Here is a 21130-nt window from a genome sequence, read left to right on the forward strand (position 1 = left end):
GAAACCACATGTCCTGCAGTCTTAATTCGTCCAATTGCGGCGGAAAAATCTCGGTCAACATGGCCTGTAGCGCGCACCGTCCACTGTTGTCGTTTGGCTAGCGGCGTTCTCGAAAAAAATGGCCCTATGACTCTTCCAGCGTACACAACGCACCATGCAGTCACTTTGAGCGGGTGTAATAGCTCCTCGTGGATTTTCGGTGCCCCTGAAGCGATAGTTTTGCTTGTTCACGTACACGCGGAGGTGGAAGTGAGCCTCATCGCTCATTATGATTTTGGTCGAAAAATCGTCCACTCCTTCTTCGAGATTGAGGATGGCTTGGGCGTAGGTAACGCAGGTTTGGCGGTCGGCAGGCAGCAGCTGATGCAAGCACTGGAATTTGTACGGGAACATACGCAGGTCTTTGACCAAAATTCGCCTTAGGGTCGTCCGGCTGATGGCGAATTGCGTGGCACGGTGTCTGGTCAATTTTTCCAGCGACTGCACGACATCCTCGGCAACAGCGGCGATATTCTCGGCAGAACGGGCGCTCCGGGGCCGCCCACTCTTGGCAACGTCTCGTGTGGTCCCATACTCTTCAAGGTTGGTGGCCAAACGCCGCAGTGTTTGCGCAGTCGGTGTCAGACGGCCGGGGAATCGGCGACGGAATTCGCGCTGCGCCAACACCACAGACGAATTGTTACGCAAAAAAATAGACACAATTATTCCACGTTCTTGGGGAGTGTACTGCTCCATGGAGCGTTCACTTGTATTCTGTATCTGTCTAGTCCATAAATGTCAAAACAGATTTGACATTGGCGGCCATTTGCAAAAATGAGAGCATCTTCCAATAGGGTGATTTCTTTTGGCCCACCTTGTATAAAAAACAGCGATAATTATGTATAAGGAAGTGCGTGCTTTATAAGTTGTAAACAAATTTTTTAAGCCTCAAATGTATTTTATGAGTTGAAAACAAATTTTTAAAGCCACTAATATATTTTATAAGTCGTAAACACATTTTTAAAGCCACAAATATATTTTATAAGTCGTAAACACATTTTTAAAGCCACAAATATATTTTATAAGTTGTAAACAATTTTTTAAAGCCACAAATATATTTTATAAGTTGTTAACACATTTTTAAAGCCACAAATATATTTTATAAGTTGTAAACAAAGATTTATAGTGAAGAATACCAACAATTTACTTGCGATCTTGGGTTGACAGGCCTGTTTTATTATTAAGGTTGTGTGAGCGATTATAATCCTGAAAATAAAATTAGTTAAAGTTACTAATTAACATTAGTAACGTTATGTTTTAATATTTCAAATTAAAGGTGATTAAAAAATCTGTCAGGAATATTTTCTTAAGTGTTCCTTGAAATTTCTCACAGATGGACAGACACTAGGTACCTGCCAGCTGGGAAACGGGATCGACGACAAACTAGCGTACAACCGGTTATTAAGATGTACCTACACGCTTTTTGAAATATAATGTCATGTCAAAAATTTAAATTTGCCTAAAAGATTTGGGCCTGGCCATCAAATAGAAAAAAACTTACATTTTCCTAAACTTACATTTATGAATATGTCAATGATAGATAAAATCAAGCGCAAGACTGGAGGTGAAATACATTAGACGAAGAACATTTAGGGATCGAAGTAAATGTTGTCATGCTGGAAGGAATAGTGTAATACTCCCCGGTAAAACAAACAAACACATATTTCATTTGCGATAATTGCTGTGACAAAAATACACAAGAATTCTAATACTAAATTAAAATAAATAAAAAACAGCAGCAGATTTACACCACCGGACAATGTCGAAGCGCAAATCCACCCGCATCACGTTGATGTCGGAAGTCGATGTTTCCACAACCGCGCGTTGCAAAATCTGCCGGCTACTGAATCGACTTACGGCCGTTGCCAATATTCAGTTTATCTCCGGTTGTGGCCTACTTGAGATAAAAATCGTGACTATCATTGACTTTACTGTCCCAATAAACTTATCGACGGTAACTCACCTTATCCGTACACGCTGTCTGTCAATGGGAAGACATATAGCTTAACAGCGATAGAAGTTTCTATGGAAACTGCAATGTGCATTGGGACAGCTTCAGATTATTGATAGCTAATTACTGACAGAAGAAGGTAGTAATTTATCTCTATCTGTAGATAGTATATTGGGAACGGCCGTTAGAGATCTTCAAGTCTCGTGCACACTCCAATCTCAAAAAACTCATCTCTTGACCTCTCTCACGTCATGATAATGCTGATGTCCATGGGCTGTTTTTTTTACTTACCATCAAATGAATAACTTTATGTTTGACGACCCATATAGTGGTTAGTAACCCTGCCTACTGAGTTAGAGGTCTCGGGTTTGAATCCCGGTAGGTGCAAACACTTATATGATGAGAATGGATGTTTGTTTCCGAGTCATGGATGTTTATAATCATTTATGTAAGTTTAAGTAAGTATATTGTATTAAGTATATCGTTGTCTTGTGCTCATAGTACAGGCTTTGCCTAGTTTGGGACAACTAACTTGTGCAAAAGTGTCAATAATATATTTTATTATGTTTGCCCCCTCCTATATTAAAAAATTTCAATATTTACATTAATATCTTTCGAAAATGGCTTAAATAGATTAAAACAACAAAATTTTGGTACATACTCACGTTTATAACTTTTTGAGGAAAGTATTTATATCGACAATCTCGTAATAGTTCATCTGCGTAATGCGTGAAATGACAATGTGAAGCTTCTAGACCGTTCCATGGAGAAGGTTCTTCCTTACGTTTCTTGTAAGCCTCTAACAACTGGTTTTTACTACGTAGAGATTTCGGATGTGTTTGAATCAAATCTATAACCGATAATATAGAATCAAATCTGTAATCTGTAACCAATCTATCGGTTATTGTCATGTCTTAGAAATGTGGTACCTATGTAATAATGAATAGTAACTAGTATGGTATAGTTTACATGGTTCCAAAGATATTGAAACTACAATAATTCAAAATAGTATTTTTTGACTAACGCGAGTGTTACACATTTAAATAGAACACTTTTTAAAGGATTAAAACGCGTGTAATTGCAACTGTTTTTACATTCGTTTTTGTACGTTTTCTCGGGAATCAGGAATCCCCCTGAAAACGTGTTCTCAAAAGGTTAGCTAAAACGTCGGGTTACCTAAAATAGCAATAAAAAAATAACTTTTACGCAAAAATTAATGTAAAAACACAGTTAAAATAACACGCGCCTTCAAAAAGATTTTTTTTTAAATTTCGAAACACTAAATGTTCGAATCAATTAGAAAAACACAAGATGCCTCTTCTCTCCTTTATTTTGCCAACGTATTTCTACCGTTCTTTGAAAGTAACTAATATAATGTTACCAAATTCTCAATCATAAGGTATTATTGAGAATTTGGTTATTTATATCTCGTAATATTAACCCGTCATTGCATTACTTTTTCGCTCCTAACACGTTTTTTTAAGAGTAAAACTTTTTATGGTATGGTTTTAAAATTCTGATGTACAACCATTTCGTGTGACGTTCGTTCGGGTTAAACGCCACGAGTCAACTTGTAGCGCGATCAGTCTGGTGAACCAGATAATTTATATATAGGGAAACAATCATAATTATATAAGTTTATTGTTAATATGTTAACTTTATTATTATAGAAGAAACAATTGATTTCGTTTCGCCTTCATGTAGGTTTCACTTCTGTGTTGGTCAAACAAAGTTTTTTTGTTTACTCATTTACTTAGTTTTTTTTTGTCTGTAAGTCCTTCTAGAATGTGTATTTTATGCACTAGCTTCGGTAGTACATACAGTAAAATTGGAACAGTACCTACAGAGTAGATTAGAATGGCCCCTGCGCAAGGATGTATGTATTTTGAAATATATGTCTTGAATTGACGCTTTTTAAAGCTTAGTACCTCTTGTTTGCTTAAAAAAAAGTGTGCTATTCACGAAGAAGTCAAACCTTCAAAAATGATGAAGAATTTTACTATAAAAATGGTGAAAAATCTCTACTTCGCATGCGCGCACAAACTTGAATTAACATACGTACAACGCTAAGGCCCGAGCAAACTGTGGGAGTTCCCCTTGGTAAACATTAGTGGAGGGGGTATGAAGCAGACCACACCGAGAACTACAAACACCAACGAACAACAACAACAACGGTTCAGCACTTGTATAAAAATTTTAAGATGTGCATTGTATTTTAACCTCTAAACTGCTTATGAGGTCCTGGTACATGTTGCTAGGATGACACACGGTATGAAAGACAGTACTATCACCGCTACCATATTTGTTCTCCTGGTGTCTATATAATATATTAAGCTATACTCGCGTCACACATAAGACAATCTCTTCTTCAACTATGATCGCCTGGTACCAAAACACTGTATAATGCTATATAATCCTATCCCATTTTCTCCCACGTTAAATCTTATGAATTTATATGTCTGTCTCATTCTCTCGCCGGCTGAATCCTATACATTTATTATTATCATTGAGTTTCAAATCACAACGATTCTAAAAAAGTTTCACTTCAAAAATTACAAAACAGAGGATATGATACTCACACACATACCTTTGTTGATGAATGTTTTGTTTTTATGCAGTTTCTTCTCCATTTCAGATTTACACAATATGATGCACTGTCTATCACAAACGTTTTTATTTTGTTCATATGGCTTATCAAATTTTGGTTCACTTTCAATTTTCTTTTTGATTGCAGTAACTTTTTGTAGCTCCGAATATTTTTTCAGGTTTTCTTCAATTTCAGTACTGAAGTGAAATTTATATTAGTTCTGATAATGTAAAGCCTTTTTTATTATGCTTATAATAACAATAATTATAAGTTTCAAGGAGATCTTATTCGTGTATGAGATCTCACTGCCATACTGTTGGCCGCGAAGCTAAAAAGAAATTTAATTTTATATTCCAACCTCCGGCTCCTCCGTCAGCGTAACATGTTCTGCTCTGACCACACGTGGGATCGAGATTAATATAAATACTTTGCTATATAATGCTTTTTTTTCCTTTTTTTTGTATAAGAGGAGGCTAACGGGCAAGAGGCTCACGGGGTGGGGAGCCGTAAGACAACCGCCCATGAACATTCGCATCAACAGGTGGCAAGTGATGCGTTGCCGGTCTTTAAGGTATGCTCTTTTCTTGAAAGCCCCTAAGCCGTATCGGTTCGGCAAAACAGCAGCAGGTAATTGATTCCACAAAGTGTGTGAGGCAGATATTTTATCTGCTGCGTTCTAATAATTTTCAATCTATTTTTACTTTTAGGATCAAGTGAAACAAACAAAACAAAATTCTAGGTTTTTTTTATGAAGAACGTTCTAGCTGTTAATTGCAAAAGTTTCACTCGGAAATTTTGCGCAAAACAGATATTATTTTTATCAATGTAGCCATTAAGGCAATTTCACATTTAAACCTGGAAGTTTCTGGATCATGTCAAAGGTCCTTAACGGCCGTTCCCAATATTCAGTCTATCTCTTACTTGAGATAATTATCGTAACTATCGTTGACTTTTCTGTTCCAATAAACCTATCGACGGTAACTCACCTTATCCGGGAACGACGTATAGCTTACCAGCGATAGAAGTTTGTGCGGACATTTCAATTCTCGCGTCCTATATAAGGCGATAAGAATGACTTATCGGGTATATAGGGACAGCTTCAGATTATTGACAGCTAATTACTGACAGTAGAAGGTAGTAATTTATCTCTATCTGTAGATATTATATTGGGAACGGCCGTTATGCGACGATAATATAATCGTAGTTATTTAAATATAAATGCATAAAAAGCATTTATTTAAGTATCAAGGCATTATGTGAGTTCTAACACTATAACCGCTTCGGAAACAAATGGCGATCTGATAGAGAAGAAGCGGCGCTAGAAATTCTCCCCGCATTCTTTTCTGCGCTCTTTTTTAATCAAATATGCAATATTGTACTGTCATTGCTATTGCTATTAAAAATCATAATCTACTCTCCGATCACTCAGGTATTTAGCTGTGGAGTACCTAGTAGGATTTACTACAAAGCCATTTTTTTTATAAAACATTTAAATATATTTATTAATAATGCCTGAACAGTGACAGTAGATTAAAAACCCTATTATAGCCAAACTCGACATGAACAAACGGGTACTTAAGCAATTAAATGAGCACAAAATTAGGAGTAAAATACAAGTTCTAAAACAATGTTTTATTCTCAAGTATAACTTTATGTTATACGACTTGTAAGGGCTCTCATATTCCCCATATTCCTCTACGCTGCTGAGACATGGACCCTACGAGAAAGTGAGAAGAAAAAGATCAATGCTGATGAGATGTGGTGCTGGAGAAGAATGATCGGTATATCGTGGACGGAATTCCGAACCAATGAGTCCATTCTTCGGGAGCTCGGCTCAAACAGAGACTGTCTACTACCGTACAAGCTCGCATTCTCACTTTGATCAGGCATGTATCGCGATGTGGAAGCGACTCCATAGAACGCTTAATAGTGCAGGGTAAAGTCGAGGGCACTAGACCACGAGGCAGGTCCCCGATGAGGTGGACGGACCAAGTGAGGCAAGCTGTCGACGGTACTCTGCATGAATGCACGAGAAGAGCGGCTGTTCGCGACGAGTGGCGTCGCATTGTGAAACAGGCCACGACCACTCTGACAAGAGTGTAACGCCGAAGAAGAAGAAGATCTTTATGAAACTTCTAGCTAACCCAGGAAACATTGTGTTGCCGATATTAAAATCGCGATACGAAAGTAACTGTTGATCGTAGATAGGTGAAAATTTGAAGTTGTATGTATTTTTTGATGCTTACTCATAATCGAACAAATTTAAAAAAACATATCAAAAAAATTAAATCAAAAATTGGCGTGGACCACCCTTAACATTTAGGGGGATGAAAAATAGATGTTGTCCGATTCTCAGACCTACCCAATATGCACTGAAAATTTCATGAGAATCGGTCAAGCCGTTTCGAAGGAGTTTAACTACAGATATGAGAATTTTATATATTAGATTTTTGTTAACAAATATGATATATGCAACTAATTTGCTAAAATTATATTAATTTGATATACGAGTAAAACAGTCTGTAGATATGTAAGACTAAAAATAAGAATGAAAATACTCCAACCTTTTTTGGAGTCGTTCGATGCCTTTATTTATAAATTCTTCATAACGTTTTTTCTCATCTTGATTTAAGGTATCTATTGTCTTGAAAACTTTCTTGTACTGATCGGTTTCGGATTTCTGTGTAAGCTAATAACAAAAAACGTACATACTATGGGACCGTCGATCATTTATACGTCTAGATAGACTGTGACAGCTGTGAAAACGTCGAAACAAATCGACGTTAACAGTTAACCTCTATTTTGAGCAATGCGTGGGATACTTCAATACCTCAATCCTACTTCCTCACTGGGCGCAGCATACAGGTCGTTATCGACGGTTATTGCTCAAATCCCAAGCCCGTGAACGCTGGAGTGCCCCAAGGCTGTGTGCTATCTCCCACGCTGTTTCTTCTGCATATCAATGATATGTTGGACACCGCCAACATGCATTGCTATGCAGACGACAGCACTGGTGATGCCGTATACACGGGCCTTGCAGGTCTCTCTCGGGAAAACGTCGACCAGTGCCGGGAGAAACTTGTGTCTTCTATCGAGTCCTCTCTCGAGAAGATCGCGGAATGGGGTAAGTTGAACCTTGTCCAATTTAACCCCCAGAAGACTCAAGTTTGCGCGTTTACCACTAAAAAAACCCCATTTGCCGTATCACCGCTCTTCGAGAACACTTCCCTTAAAGCCTCGCCTAGTATCGGAATACTGGGTCTCGAAATCTCGAGCAATTGCCAATTCCGTGGCCATCTGGAGGGCAAAGCCAAACTGGCTTCAAAGAAACTGGGCGTCATAAATAGAGCACGGCAATACTTCAAGCCGGCCCACATTCTAGCGCTCTACAAAGCGCAGGTCCGGCCTCACATGGAGTATTGCTGTCATCTCAGGTCTGGCGCACCCCAGTATCAGCTCGATCCATTTGACCGCGTGCAACGCATAGCAGCTCGAATTGTCGGGGACCCAGTACTCTGTGAACGGCTGGATCACTTGGCGTTGCGTAGAGACGTCGCTTCATTGTGTGTCTTCTACCGCATTTATCACGGGGAGTGTTCCGAAGAGCTGTTCAACCTGATTCCTGCCGCCGAATTTCACCTTCGCACGACACGCCACAAGTTACGATATCATCCCCACCATCTGGATGTGTGGCGGTCCTCCACAGTGCGGTTTTCAAGGAGCTTTCTTCCTCGTACCACGAAGATGTGAAATGAGCTTCCTTGTGCGGTGTTTCCGGGACGATACGACATGGGTACCTTCAAGAAAACCGCGTACACCTTCCTCAAAGGCCGGCAACGCTCTTGTGATTCCTCTGGTGTTGCAGGAGAGTGTGGGCGGCGGTGATCACTTAACACCAGGTGACCCGTACGCTCGTTTGTACTCCTATTCCATAAAAAAAAAATTAAATGCGTGCACACTAACACAAATCGACATACAAATAGCGAGTGTAAGACATAGCTTGTCACGCGCACTAAAGTAATAAATCTGGTCTGTTTTCATCGGTTGTCTAACAGTAAGAGACTCTATCTAGACGTATAAATTATAACTAAGACTTTATTACTTATACATTTTATAAAATGTTATGTAGATGATACCTATCGTTGTTCACGTGAAATCAATATCATGGTGTCGCTTTTTTTTTGAAAATCAGAAAATCTTTGCCTCCTCAAGAGAGATGGAGAGAGAGAGAGAGCGCTGTACGTAATCTGCCAGTCTAAACTGTCATTCGTATAATATTATCAAATGCCAATACCAGTGGGAGGCGCCTTTGCACCGGACGCCCGCGCCGGCTAGATTATGGGTACCACAACGGCGCTTATTTCTGCCGTGAAGCAGTTATGTGTAAGCATTATTGTGTTTCGGTCTGAAGGGCGCCGTAGCTAGTGAAATTACTGGGCAAATGAGACTTGACATCTTTTGTCTCAAGGTGACGAGCGCAGTTGTAGTGCCGCTCAGAATTTTTAGGTTTTATAAAAAATCCTGTGTGGCACCACATTGTAATGAACAGGGCGTATCAAATACTATCAGCTGAACGTCCCTTACTTTAATAAAAAAATATTAAAATAGTATCTTACACACAGTGTTGAAACTTCCAGACAATGACAAATCCTACATACAATTAATTTTAATACTTTTAGGATCCTTTATTAATTATTGCAATAAAATACTCTCAATTTTTTTAATGTATATGGCTGATGGATTGATATAGGAGCATATGATCTACCAGATGTTATGCGCTATCGTGTGCCCTTAAACTGTGAAAGCATGATGTGATAACCCTTTATGCATCATAAAGGGATCTACGACGTAGCATACACATTGTAACATTTTATAATGTTAGGCATATAAGGCATAAAAGGCATTTATTTTCTTAAAATTGATTCCATTAGAATTCTTTTTGATGTCATTACTAATATACTAGATACTACTACCGCTTCGAAAACAAATGGCGCTCTGAGAGAGAAGAAGCAGCGCAAGAAACTCTTCTTTTTTGCGCTCTTTTCGCGAGTAATAGGATTTACGACAGAGCCATTTTTAATAAAACATTTAAATTTATATAGATAATGCCTGAACAGTGGCTTGGAATTTATTGTAGAAGTGTATACATTTACCCTTAAAGCTATTATGTATGTTATTTCTATTGTTAAAAATAACATTATAAAATTAGAGATTAAGATTTTAAGAGACTAATTAGACTTTGCTAAGAAATTACTTACATAAAACATAGCTGAGTGTGGTAATACACGAACTTGACTTTTACATTGGTCTTCAGTATAATTTTATTTGTCAAATCACTATAAAAAGGATATAAAAGCAGCTAAGTATTACGTGAGTAAAGTCTTAGTACGCTATATATATCACAGCCTAACTCTCAAGTAGCTAGCTACAGCTGTCAACCTTTTCTGGAATGGGGTAAATGAGGAGTTTAATATATTGACATTTTTAAGAATTTTAATATGTTTATGTAATTATCAAGGACTTCACAATATCACGGCGCGGAGTCCTTTTTTTACTCATCCGTGGTAATATATTTGTTTTATTACGTTTTTTCCTTGTGTCTAATCGACGCTATAATATTTAATATACATATATATTTAATGGGTCGTCGTGGCTGCATTCGGAAGAGTGCGTGATTGATAGCAATGGGATTGCCAACTAGTTAGTAAATAGACAGTTTTTTTTTGATGTTTAGGCATGTGCTAAAAATAAAAATTGTTAGTATTTTTTTTAGTCTTATAGATTATAGAAAACATCTCCATGAAATAAAGTACAATAAACATTTTGGAGTACAGTTGGCAGCCCTTCATATATCTGTAATTTAATTTAATTTATCTCCGAGATTACAACATAAATATTCGCTGGAACTTAAAATGTACACTAATTTTTAATTGTGAGCAACCTGTTTATTAATCTGGTTTATTCTTTTGGCAATACGTTCGTTATTCAATTGCCATGTTGCTATCTTCTTATCCTCCTCAATATCTCTTTGCCTCTTTTCTTCTCTGATCTTTCTCCCTTCTTCAGCATGATCAACCATTTCCTTCCACGCTGCAAGTCTGGCTTCGTTCTAATATTTATAGGGAAATTAACTTGTATTATATTCTCCTTATTATTTGAGTAAAATAGGTACCTACATTATGCAATTTAAAAACAATAAACATATTCCCCCTTATTCATAATGGCCCGCTAACTTTAAACAGCCGCTAAGGAGAGTTTTTTCTCATTCTGACTTAGGTCAATAGAAGAAGACAGAGTGAGAATTAGCGATGCTTTAAGTTAGCAGACTATTGAATAAGGGGGATTATCTTTTATCTGATCCCACAGACAAACCATCGAGATGGTTTTCTGAGACCATTATTATATTTAGTCATTGTAATGTCAAAGCTGTAATAAATAATAAAAAAGGCCTATTTAAGAAACTTAATAAATTCTAATTAATTTTGCATACCAAAGACCAAAAATTATATGGCACAAGAATGCTAAGTAATATAATACCTAATATTATAAACGATTTGCCAGATAACCTACAAAATGTATATAAAATGAACGGAATATATACAAGCATAGGTACCGAAAAAAAATTAAGGACATCAACCATATATATGTGTAGACTAATGTAGATAGTAAAATACCATTATTTAATCATTATAATTATTATTGTAATGTAACACTGAAATCGCGAGCGACAACTTACCTAGATAAACCCTTTCGTGCTATTTAGGTATACATTAGGTATCCCCCTTATTCATAATGGTTCGATAACTTTAAACAGCCGCTTAGGAGTGTTTTTTCTCATTCTGACTTAGGTCAATAGAAGAAGACAGAGTAAGAATTAACAATGCTTTAAGTTAGCAGACTATTATGAATAAGGGGGTATTTATGTATGCATTGTTTTGAACAATAAATGGAAAAAAAAAACTATTCCTTGTTTAATATAAAAAGTATAAAGTATTGCCAATGAAATACTGAATTTCCTATCAGAGGTAAATAAATGACGAAAATATATTTTTAATACTAGAGGGGACAAACGGGCAAGTGGCAATTCTGATGGAAAAAAAACAGCCATCCATGGACAGCAATACCAGTGCTCAATAAATGAGTTGCTGGCCTTTGAGATGTAAGTACCTTCGAGTCTCGAGCATATACCAACGGCAGATGATTCCACTGAATAAGTGTGCGTGGCCAAAAAGTTTCAAATAAACACGTGTTTCTAAAATACAAGACCAGAATTTCGCATTTGACGTAATATGCGACGGTGAAAATCGGGTTCAAGTGAACAACTCGCCACGATCACTGTCGTTAGCGAAACGGAAGAAGGTGGTCTTGGAGTAAGTTGATAAATTGGATAAGAAGATCACACGAAATGATATCCTCCTATTTTATGATAGTAGGACAAACGAGCATACGGGTCACCTAGTGTTAAGTGATCACCGCCGCCCACATTCTCTTGCAAAACCAGAGGAATCACAAGAGCGTTGCCGGCCTTTAAGGAAGGTGTACGCGCTTTTTTTGAAGGTACCCATGTCATATCGTCCCGGAAACACCGCACAAGGAAGCTCATTCCACAGCTTAGTAGTACGAGGAAGAAAGCTCCTTGAAAACCGCACTGTGGAGGACCGCCACACATCCAGATGGTGGGGATGATATCCTTTTAGGACCGCTCTCATATTTTTGTTGGGGGGTGATGGGGAGGGGGAGGGGGGGAAGTGATGGCCTCCGGTCCTCGACACTAACCTATGCGAAACATAGCGGCACTAGGCCGCTACTTTACGCCGGTATTCTGTGCGAGTGTGGTAAGTAACCTGGACGAGTCTGGCCCGATTGTGCTGACGTCATAAGACGGCAGCGTGACTCTCCCACTTTCAATAAGCCCGTAGTCGCCTCTTACGACACCCTTGGGCCTGGGACTACCCTATTCTTTTTACGCCCCGGGGAAGCACAGGGCAAATGTTGTGTGCGGGGTTTATGACTTAGGTATTCACTTACTTCATTATGTTCTTCCATTTGTAAAAGAAGCTTGTTATTCATTGCTTCTTCGAGTTCAAATTTTACATCTTCAGCCTTTTCTTTTTTCTTTTGCTCGGTTTGACATTGAAACCTAGGTCATATTTTAGTGTTAGTTAAAATAATTTACATATTCTTATCTTTATTTTCAAGGACTATTAGATAACTAGTTTCTGGCTATACATTAGATATTTACCCATTTGGCATAACACGACCTCTATTTTTGATGCGTCGATGGAGTGTTGAGGATGTGTACGAATAGAGCCCAATAGGGCACCTATTGGGCTCTATCTATCATTACAATAGTGAATTCTGAATTTATTGTACAAAAGAATGAACGATTTAATTCATAAAGTCCTCAAAGCTAAGACTAGAACTAAGAAAGTTGACTCTTTATGTTAACAAACAACCAAACAAACAAACAAAAATATATTATTTCGTAGGTAAATTGCATAACACTTGAAATATGTTATTTTTTCATACAGCTCGTTCGGAAGGCAGATATCCTTAGAGAAGAACGAGCAAGAAGCTATATGGTTGGTCTTTTCAAAACAGAATGGCTTTATTAGCTATCGAATGGCAATCTATTATCTATTATTTATACTAACTAGATTTTTTAATCATTCTAACATTAATTTGTTGTACTGTGCTATCTCCATATTTCTTTTTTTCTTTCGAAATATTTCCTTCTCTTTTTTCTCCATTTCTTCAGCGTTTTCGATGGAGACTGAGTCTGGTTTTGTATTGTTGTTTAATTGATCATCTTGTAATTGTTTTTTAAATTTGATCTGCTGTTCTCGTCCCTCTAATGTTTTAGATTGCATCAGGGCGCTGTAATAAATAAATAAAACCTATATAACACAGTATATATTTAAGATAATATGTCATTTAAATTTCATATTGGTTTATGGATTATATTTCATTATATTATGTCCACTGCTGGACAAAGGCCTCCCCCAAAGATAGCCATGACGATCGGTCCTACGCTGCCCTCATCCAACCTATTCCACCGATCTTGACCAGATAATCATAGTTATGATAGTGACAATAATCAGATACCACTTCGTTCACATCGTACTGCGTCACACTGAGACAAAGAATACATTATAATAGTACAAGTACGGAGGTCTCACTCCGCAAAATCAATTAAAGAAATAGAGACTCTAGCGGTCATACAATAAGGTTAAATTCAGATCGCATAGCGCTATTAACCTACATTTATATTTACCTATAAGTTGCCTCTCTTTCTATCTCGTGATAACATTAGCGTAGACTCCTTTACCTAAAACTGTACCTACCTAGTATAAGGTTACCTTATAAAAATAACTCAGTTTTTTCTACAATATAAATTGGTACTTATGTAATTTTAATTTTAAATCAATATTCTTTCGTTGTCAAACCTATAGTTGCATATAGTAATGTATGCGTTGAAGTACCACGACATAGTCAAACCTACTTAGTATAGAGGAAATAAATAGGTAGTTATCATGAATGGTAACTTCATTATAATAATAAGTAATCAATTTAAATTAGATTGTTTGAGCGTCTTATGAAGCTTTTGGATCGCAATGACCTTTAATATGCTTAGCTTTATTTGTCCATTTTTAAAATATCAGTCGGATCTGTAAAGAAGATGACAACAAAGCTCTTGCGTGCGTCACTGCTCACTGCTCGCCAAAGAGAATAATAATATATAGGGAAAAGAGTCTCTCTGTACGCATTATGAGCTGTCTATTTGAAAACTGGCGCCATCTGGACATTGGCCCCGAAAATAACTATATATAACCTCCAAATTATAAAATTCATTTTTTATGTTCTGACGCAATTAAATATCTAACTCTACTTTTTAATTTAGGTATTGCAATTTTTTATCATGTCGAAATTGCGCGTAGAGTTAGTTATCTAATTTTGTCACAACATAGAAAATAAAGGATAGATTTAGTAGTGTAAATATGCAAAATGGAACACGAGAGCTACATACATGTGCAAGCGCTAGGCGTAGCCGCCATTTTATGACCAGTGGGCAGTAACACAAAAAGAAAACTTGAAAGGTTTCAAAGCGAGTGACAGCTGCCAAAGCTTTCATTTTCGGGCCAACTAACAGATGGCACTACAGTTTTCTGAAAACGTCACTTTAAGGCGTCTGTCACACCCCTGGAACTGAGTGTAAACTGTTAAAATCTCGCGGAATTTTTACCGCAGTGCGTGCTATTTGAGATTCAGTACGCGGATTTTAATCCGTAAGAACGATCCGCGCGCATTTTTATTCGCAATGCGTGCTAGGCCTGCATTTCACGATATACAAGAAAACGTCTACGAGATACCTTAGTAATTGCCGTCCATAACAACTTTTTTCGAATATTTGCCTTTTGGCTGCCTTAATTACGTCATCGTTACATTCCTTTTTCAATGATCTATAATGATTTACTAAATCCAACTCCTTTAATCGCTTTGCCTGTATCTTTTTTTTTACACGGCGCACCTGTCCCTGAAAGAACGTAAAAATTATAATGCGAAAATTCTCAATTATTTTTTTTTATGATGGAGGATGGAAGAATTATTTGATCTCCGGCCATTAGGGTCTTTTCACTCTTATTTTGAAGGTATCTTACATTTTTTTTGTAGGAATAAGGGACGTGACGAGCTGGACGTTCAGATGGTAATTGATACGCCCTGCCTGAAATGCTACGGTGAAATGTCGCTCAGGATTCTTGAAAAACCCAAAAATTCTGAGCCGTTCGTCATCTGGAGACATAAGATGTTAAGTCTCATATGCTCGGTTATTTCACTAGCTACGGCGCCCTTCAGACCGAAACACAATAATGCTTACACATTACTGCTTCAAGGCAGAAATAGGCGACGTTGTGGTACCTACCAATAATCTAGCCGGTATCCGGTGCAAAAGAGCCTCCTTTGCACTGGCGAATTATCCATGGAGGAAGCTCAGCTGCTAAACATATAAGGGTCAATTAACTATTCTTTGTTCCCATTCATGTCCTCATTACAAAAAATTGAAATCTCCAAAATATGCAAAAAGTTTTAATATTTTATTACTGTATAGTGCAGCTAGAATAGATAGCTGTATTATCTAATATAAATTTGACCGAATCCATAACAAATACTTTTATTTTAGTGGTAACTTAGGGGATCTCATTACTTTCTCCATATAAAATCTCAGTGTCCCCACAGTCTGTGCTGTAAATTATTATCGCATAGTTTCAAAAACTTTATATAGAAGCATGCCATTAAAGGCTAATATTATTAATCTACAATAGTTTTCCCTTTAATATCTAATAAATCGTAATAGAATTAAACGGAATAATATATTTTTATTAATTTTACAATTCTTGCCCCCAGCTTAGTACTAAAACCAATGTCCCTTCAGTAACCGTCCTTTTATTACGTACATCAAGTCATAGATGGCTCTAGTTGTGGTTACTCGAAGCATTGTCTTACTGGTACTCGTGGACTTTTTTAAATCAGTCACCAACTCACCAGTTCACCACTAGTTGTCCGCATGGCGTGTGATGACGTATATGTGTTTATTCGGTGTGCCCAAAGTTTCAACGTAAAATTGATAGGTACTCTTTAATACAGTGCAATAATTGTCATATATTACATTAAATACGTCTGTTTTTCATTTGTAAATAATCAATTCTATATTATACTTGAGAAAAAGGAATATGATTAAGTTATAACGAGCGAAAATATAAAGAAACTAAAAAAAGCAAAGAACACAGTATCACACAAATAAAAGACTGATTAAAGATTTATCTGCTAAGGAGAAAAGTAATGCACGGGTCATTTGGAAGCTCCGGAAACAACGTCAACGCAAAAGAGTGCTTGATAATATAATTAATAATACACCTCCTGGATCTCCTGCACCGCCAGAATCTGACAATGCGCAAATATTGCCCCGAAACCAAAGAATAGTTTTACCTACTGTGAGTTTCTTCAGTTCAACATTAAGTTCATAAGTAGAGCAAAGAGAGGAAGAAAAGCGGTAAGAAGAGATAGAACTAAATTATACATAGAAAACCAAAAGCTTGAAAACGAAAACAAAAACGTAAACGTAACGAAAAACCAAGAAGAACTTAAAAACAAAGACTCATCATAAAAGAAATATAAAATTTTAACAAACGCGATTAGTCAAAGATATAAGAATGTTAAAAAAATGTCTGAAAAACGATTATTTAAACGAATATTCGTTCGCTCTACAGTACGTCAATCCAGAGTAGAGTAAAGAAACAGTTGTTGAAGGATAGCTTGAATTTAGTAGGAACAATGAGATCGAGTTTAAAACCAAATAAAGCTAAGATAGATTTACAAAAAAATAAAATAAGAATTTTTTTCAGCGAGATGATGTATAGAGAAACACAGCAGGTAAGAAAGAAACAGTCACGAAAAATAAACATAAAGTTCAAAAGAGATATCTTTTGGATACTATGAAGAATCTCTTTAAAACTTTTAAGGTTGAAAATCAAGATATAATATGTTCCTATTTTTATATTACTAAAAATGTCAATGGACGTGAGATGTGCCTGTGTAAAATTCATTCCAACATATTATATAAGGCATATGGTAAACAGACACTGAAAACAAAAGATTTGAGTCAAATAATAATGCACACTGTTTGTGATTCTACAAATAAAGACTGCATGTATGGATGTTGTCATGAATGTAAAGAAAAGAAAATGAACTACGACGAAATAAAGATTAAAGGTAAAGTATATTTTAGTGAATGGACTAGGAAAGAGGACAGATATACTAAAGAAGGAATACAGATGAAATCTGTTAAAAATGTGAAAGAAACCAAAGAAGTAGAAATACAAGATTTACTAAAAGATTTCGAAATAGAGCTGATTCTACTGGAAAAGCATGTACACAATATGAAAACCCAATACAAAAAACTTAGACGTTGATAATATCGTTAATACTCGTTCATCTATGTCTTCTGATGACGATGTTCCTCTTAACAGAATAAAGTCAAGGTGTTCTGCAACTGCAGTAACTACTGCCAGCAAACCGTTAGCAGAAATAGACTACACAGACTTAGCCAAGAACACGGATAAACGACAATCTGTTTACGATATGGTTTATGGCTCCATAGATGCATTTGATGAAGAAAATCAGCCTGCGAGTTCTGGGAATTATAAAATGCTGCCAAGCAATGGAGATTTCCCTTTAGTAAAAGTTCACGTTGGTAAGAATAAAACTTATACTTACGCAAGCCTTGCACAAAGTGATCTCAATGATGATGGCGAGATTAAAGTGATATTTCTTCATGCTTACAAGGGTGCGACTAAGTTTAAATTAGACGAAAAAGATATACCGTTTGTTGAATTTGATGATATTCTAAAATTTTTACCTAAACCAAAACAGATAATTAAGAATGGAAAAGTCTATTATAATTTTCAAGAACAATTAGACATTTTTGAAAAATAATTTATAATTACTCATTGTTATAATGGTAATATAAAATGGCTTGTACTGACTTGTACAAATTAAAAGTCTGATATTAAAGAATCTGTTGATGAAGATTTTTGTGAGTATACTTATATTATTTTGTTTTTATGAGAAAAGTATAATTATTAATTAATAGTAAATCTTTATTATAGTGATCTCGTTACTAAAGTAAAGAAAATACGGAGATTAAACATCTCCGTATTATAGTACTAGTACAAAGATTATCTTGATATTGCTACTAAAGTGATTCAATCATTAATTATATAAGAGGATAAAAATGTTGATTTTTTTTTTTTAATTTTTGATTTAAAAGTTTATTATAATATGTTATGTACCCATAATAATGTTGCTAGTAAATAAGCCAATTTTGAGGATATACTAATATGTCTATTCAGTTACCAAAATATCTCTTAAGTTACTGATTTGCCCCCAAAATTTGAAAAGATTCATTGCAAATAAATCTTTGAAAAACTGATTTCTTACATCAAAATTATATTTACGAGAATTGGCAAAGTAATGACTTTACATATCTTGAAAGCTAGTATTGTACATTAGTGATTTTAGACTCCAATATTAAAAATCATTTACGAACATATCATTATATCAAAACACTCAAAAGTAACTTAAGAGACACAATATTTATTTATTTAATTAAATTTCGTTACATGCGACTTAGTTACTAAACAAAATTGTAGTACTAAATAATTATCACATGCACCTCGTAATAAGGCATAGCAATGAACGACAGAGGGGCAGACATTCAAATATATTTTGCTCTAGGTATTCATTAATGGAATAGTAACATTTTTACATAAAAAGGGCTCAGTAAGAAACTGTAATAACTACAGAACAATCGCCCTGGTGTCACATGCTAGTAAGATTCTACTACATGTAATCAACGCGAGATTGCGATCCTTTCTCGGCTGGCAAATACCGCAAGAACAAGCAGGTTTTGTAAAGGGCAGAGGAACGAGAGAGCAAATCCTGAATCTGCGACTAATAGTAGAAAAATGCTATGAGTACAACACGCCGACCTTCATGTGCTTTGTTGACTACCAGAAGAACTGTGGCATGTACTCTCAATGTCAGGTGTTCCAGCGCATCTTGTTATGCTAATACGCAGCCTCTATGAGTCAGGGTATGGCACAGTTACGATTGCGGATGTCACATCGAGCACATTTAAGTTCCAAAAAGGTGTTCGACAGGGATGCGTGATATCCCCTATCCTATTCAACATATACGGAGAACAGATAATGCGACAAACGCTAGAAAACTGGGAAGGTGGCATAAAGATAGGTGGAGTCAAAATATCGAACCTCCGCTATGCCGATGACACCACCCTATTCGCATCATCCGAAGTGGAAATGAAAGAGTTGCTGGACAAGCTAGAGGCCACCAGCCTCAGGATGGGTCTGGCAATAAATACGGCCAAAACCAAGGTCATGGTCGTCGACCGCTTCGCAGCCATCCCGCGCACTGATCTCCTACAGAGCTATGAAACCGTGGATCAGTTCAACTACCTTGGCTCAGTGATCATGAACAGAGGTAACTGCGAGATCGAAATAAGGAGGCGAATTGGAATGGCCAAAACAGCAATGACACAGGCAAGCAAGGTGTGGGAGGACAGAAATATCACCAATCGGACGAAAATTCACCAGTTCCGCTCTCTTGTCTTTCCCATCGCGCTCTATGGAGCTGAAACTTGGACCATGAAATCCACTGACAGACAACGGATTGATGGGGAAGAGACAAGAGGCCGGAGCCCACGACGCTGGTCTGACCAAATATCCGAGCAGACTAAACAACCCATCAGCATCGCACTCCACCATGCGACAGACCGAAACAGATGGAGGAAAGCTGTAGACGAACTTAAGCGGAGTCACGATCCTCAGCAATGAGGGAACGACTGTGAAGAAGAACATTTTTACAAAAGTAACTTTTTCAATGAGCTTATGAATTTTTAATATTGGTTTCGGCTTTTGTGTTCTGGTAACTTATTATAAATTTTAACTGATATTGGGTAGGGACCGGAACTCTGTAATGTTAATTTAGAGTTAGTTTGCTTAAGATTATTTTTATAGCGAGGTGTGTTGTGCCGGGGCACGTCTATGATTTTAGTGTATAGATTTGGGTGTTTTATTAATAAAATTGTTTAAGTTTGTTATTATCTTAAGTCTTCTTCCGATAACTAATTTTTTGGGTACATCTTATATAGAACTACTTAATAAACTGATTTGCTAACAACATTAACTGTTTTATTCGAATTAAAACAACAAGTAACACAGGGGACGAAAAACGTGGACAACAACATTTAAAATTTAAAATAAACCGCTATATTATTTAAAACTTGCACTGCTGATAGCTTGGTTTTAATTTTCAATATCCTTACTATCCATTGCTTAGGTAGAGTTTTCGATTGATTTACACTTTTATTTTTTTATTTATATATTGAATTGAATTGTTTGTGTACAGAAAATAGTTGATTGACCCATAAATGTTATTTTTGTGTATAAATGTATTACATATATTTTATACCTCCACAGTATCCGGCCACGCCTTCGTCCTATTTTGGGACAGCTCGTTCAGTGACTTTATATATTCTTCTTTTGAATGTGCTGTTTCATTATCATCCCCTTTTCGATTAATTCTGTCCCATTCCTTTTTATGAAGAGCTAAAATGTACATGTTTTAAATTAAAATGCTTATTTTTTAATCTGGTTGGTTATGCCTCTGTTTTCGACCGGACCATTGAGAACTTGTTTTTGGTTGTACAGATTATCTATATATATATATAAAAGAGAATGTATGTTTGTATGTTCCCTATTAACTCCTAAACTATTTGACCGATCTCAATGAAATCTTTTGTAATAGATTCGTCGGAGCTCAAGGAAGGTTTACATAATATTAAGTTTGTCGTTTCACAATCCCACCCACGCATTTACCATATCTCTCGAACCGTTTATTGACAGAACAACGTCTGTCGGGTCAGCTAGTTAATAAACAATTGAAAGTGACGTAAAAAAATACTCAAACGTCAAAAA

At 36.5% G+C, this 21130-nt stretch overlaps 1 protein-coding gene and 1 non-coding gene across 3 annotated transcripts; one reads left to right on the forward strand and one right to left on the reverse strand.

Moving 5' to 3' along the window:
* Positions 1 to 993: 993 nt before the first annotated feature.
* LOC126973781 (uncharacterized) lies at positions 994 to 20773 on the reverse strand. Of its 2 annotated transcripts, none has more exons than XR_007731419.1 (9): positions 20625 to 20773; positions 14948 to 15111; positions 13254 to 13454; positions 12606 to 12717; positions 10519 to 10686; positions 7142 to 7266; positions 4570 to 4774; positions 2656 to 2840; positions 994 to 1245 (listed from the first exon to the last, which is right to left on the reverse strand). XR_007731419.1 is itself a non-coding variant. In XM_050821103.1 (9 exons), the coding sequence occupies exons 3-9, from the start codon at positions 13445 to 13447 to the stop codon at positions 1183 to 1185; spliced, it is 1044 nt and encodes a 347-aa protein (XP_050677060.1). In that variant the 5' UTR covers positions 13448 to 13454; positions 14948 to 15111; positions 20625 to 20773; the 3' UTR covers positions 996 to 1182. The 2 variants fall into 2 exon arrangements, 1 of the variants encoding a protein (XP_050677060.1); XM_050821103.1 differs by having other exon boundaries at positions 996 to 1245; positions 4578 to 4774.
* Positions 3789 to 3899, forward strand: LOC126973949 (U6 spliceosomal RNA). The gene has a single exon (XR_007731452.1). It is a non-coding gene; the product is annotated as a U6 spliceosomal RNA (small nuclear RNA).
* Positions 20774 to 21130: the final 357 nt, after the last annotated feature.

This window comes from Leptidea sinapis, chromosome 30, assembly GCF_905404315.1.
Source record: "Leptidea sinapis chromosome 30, ilLepSina1.1, whole genome shotgun sequence".
NCBI lineage: Eukaryota > Metazoa > Arthropoda > Insecta > Lepidoptera > Pieridae > Leptidea > Leptidea sinapis.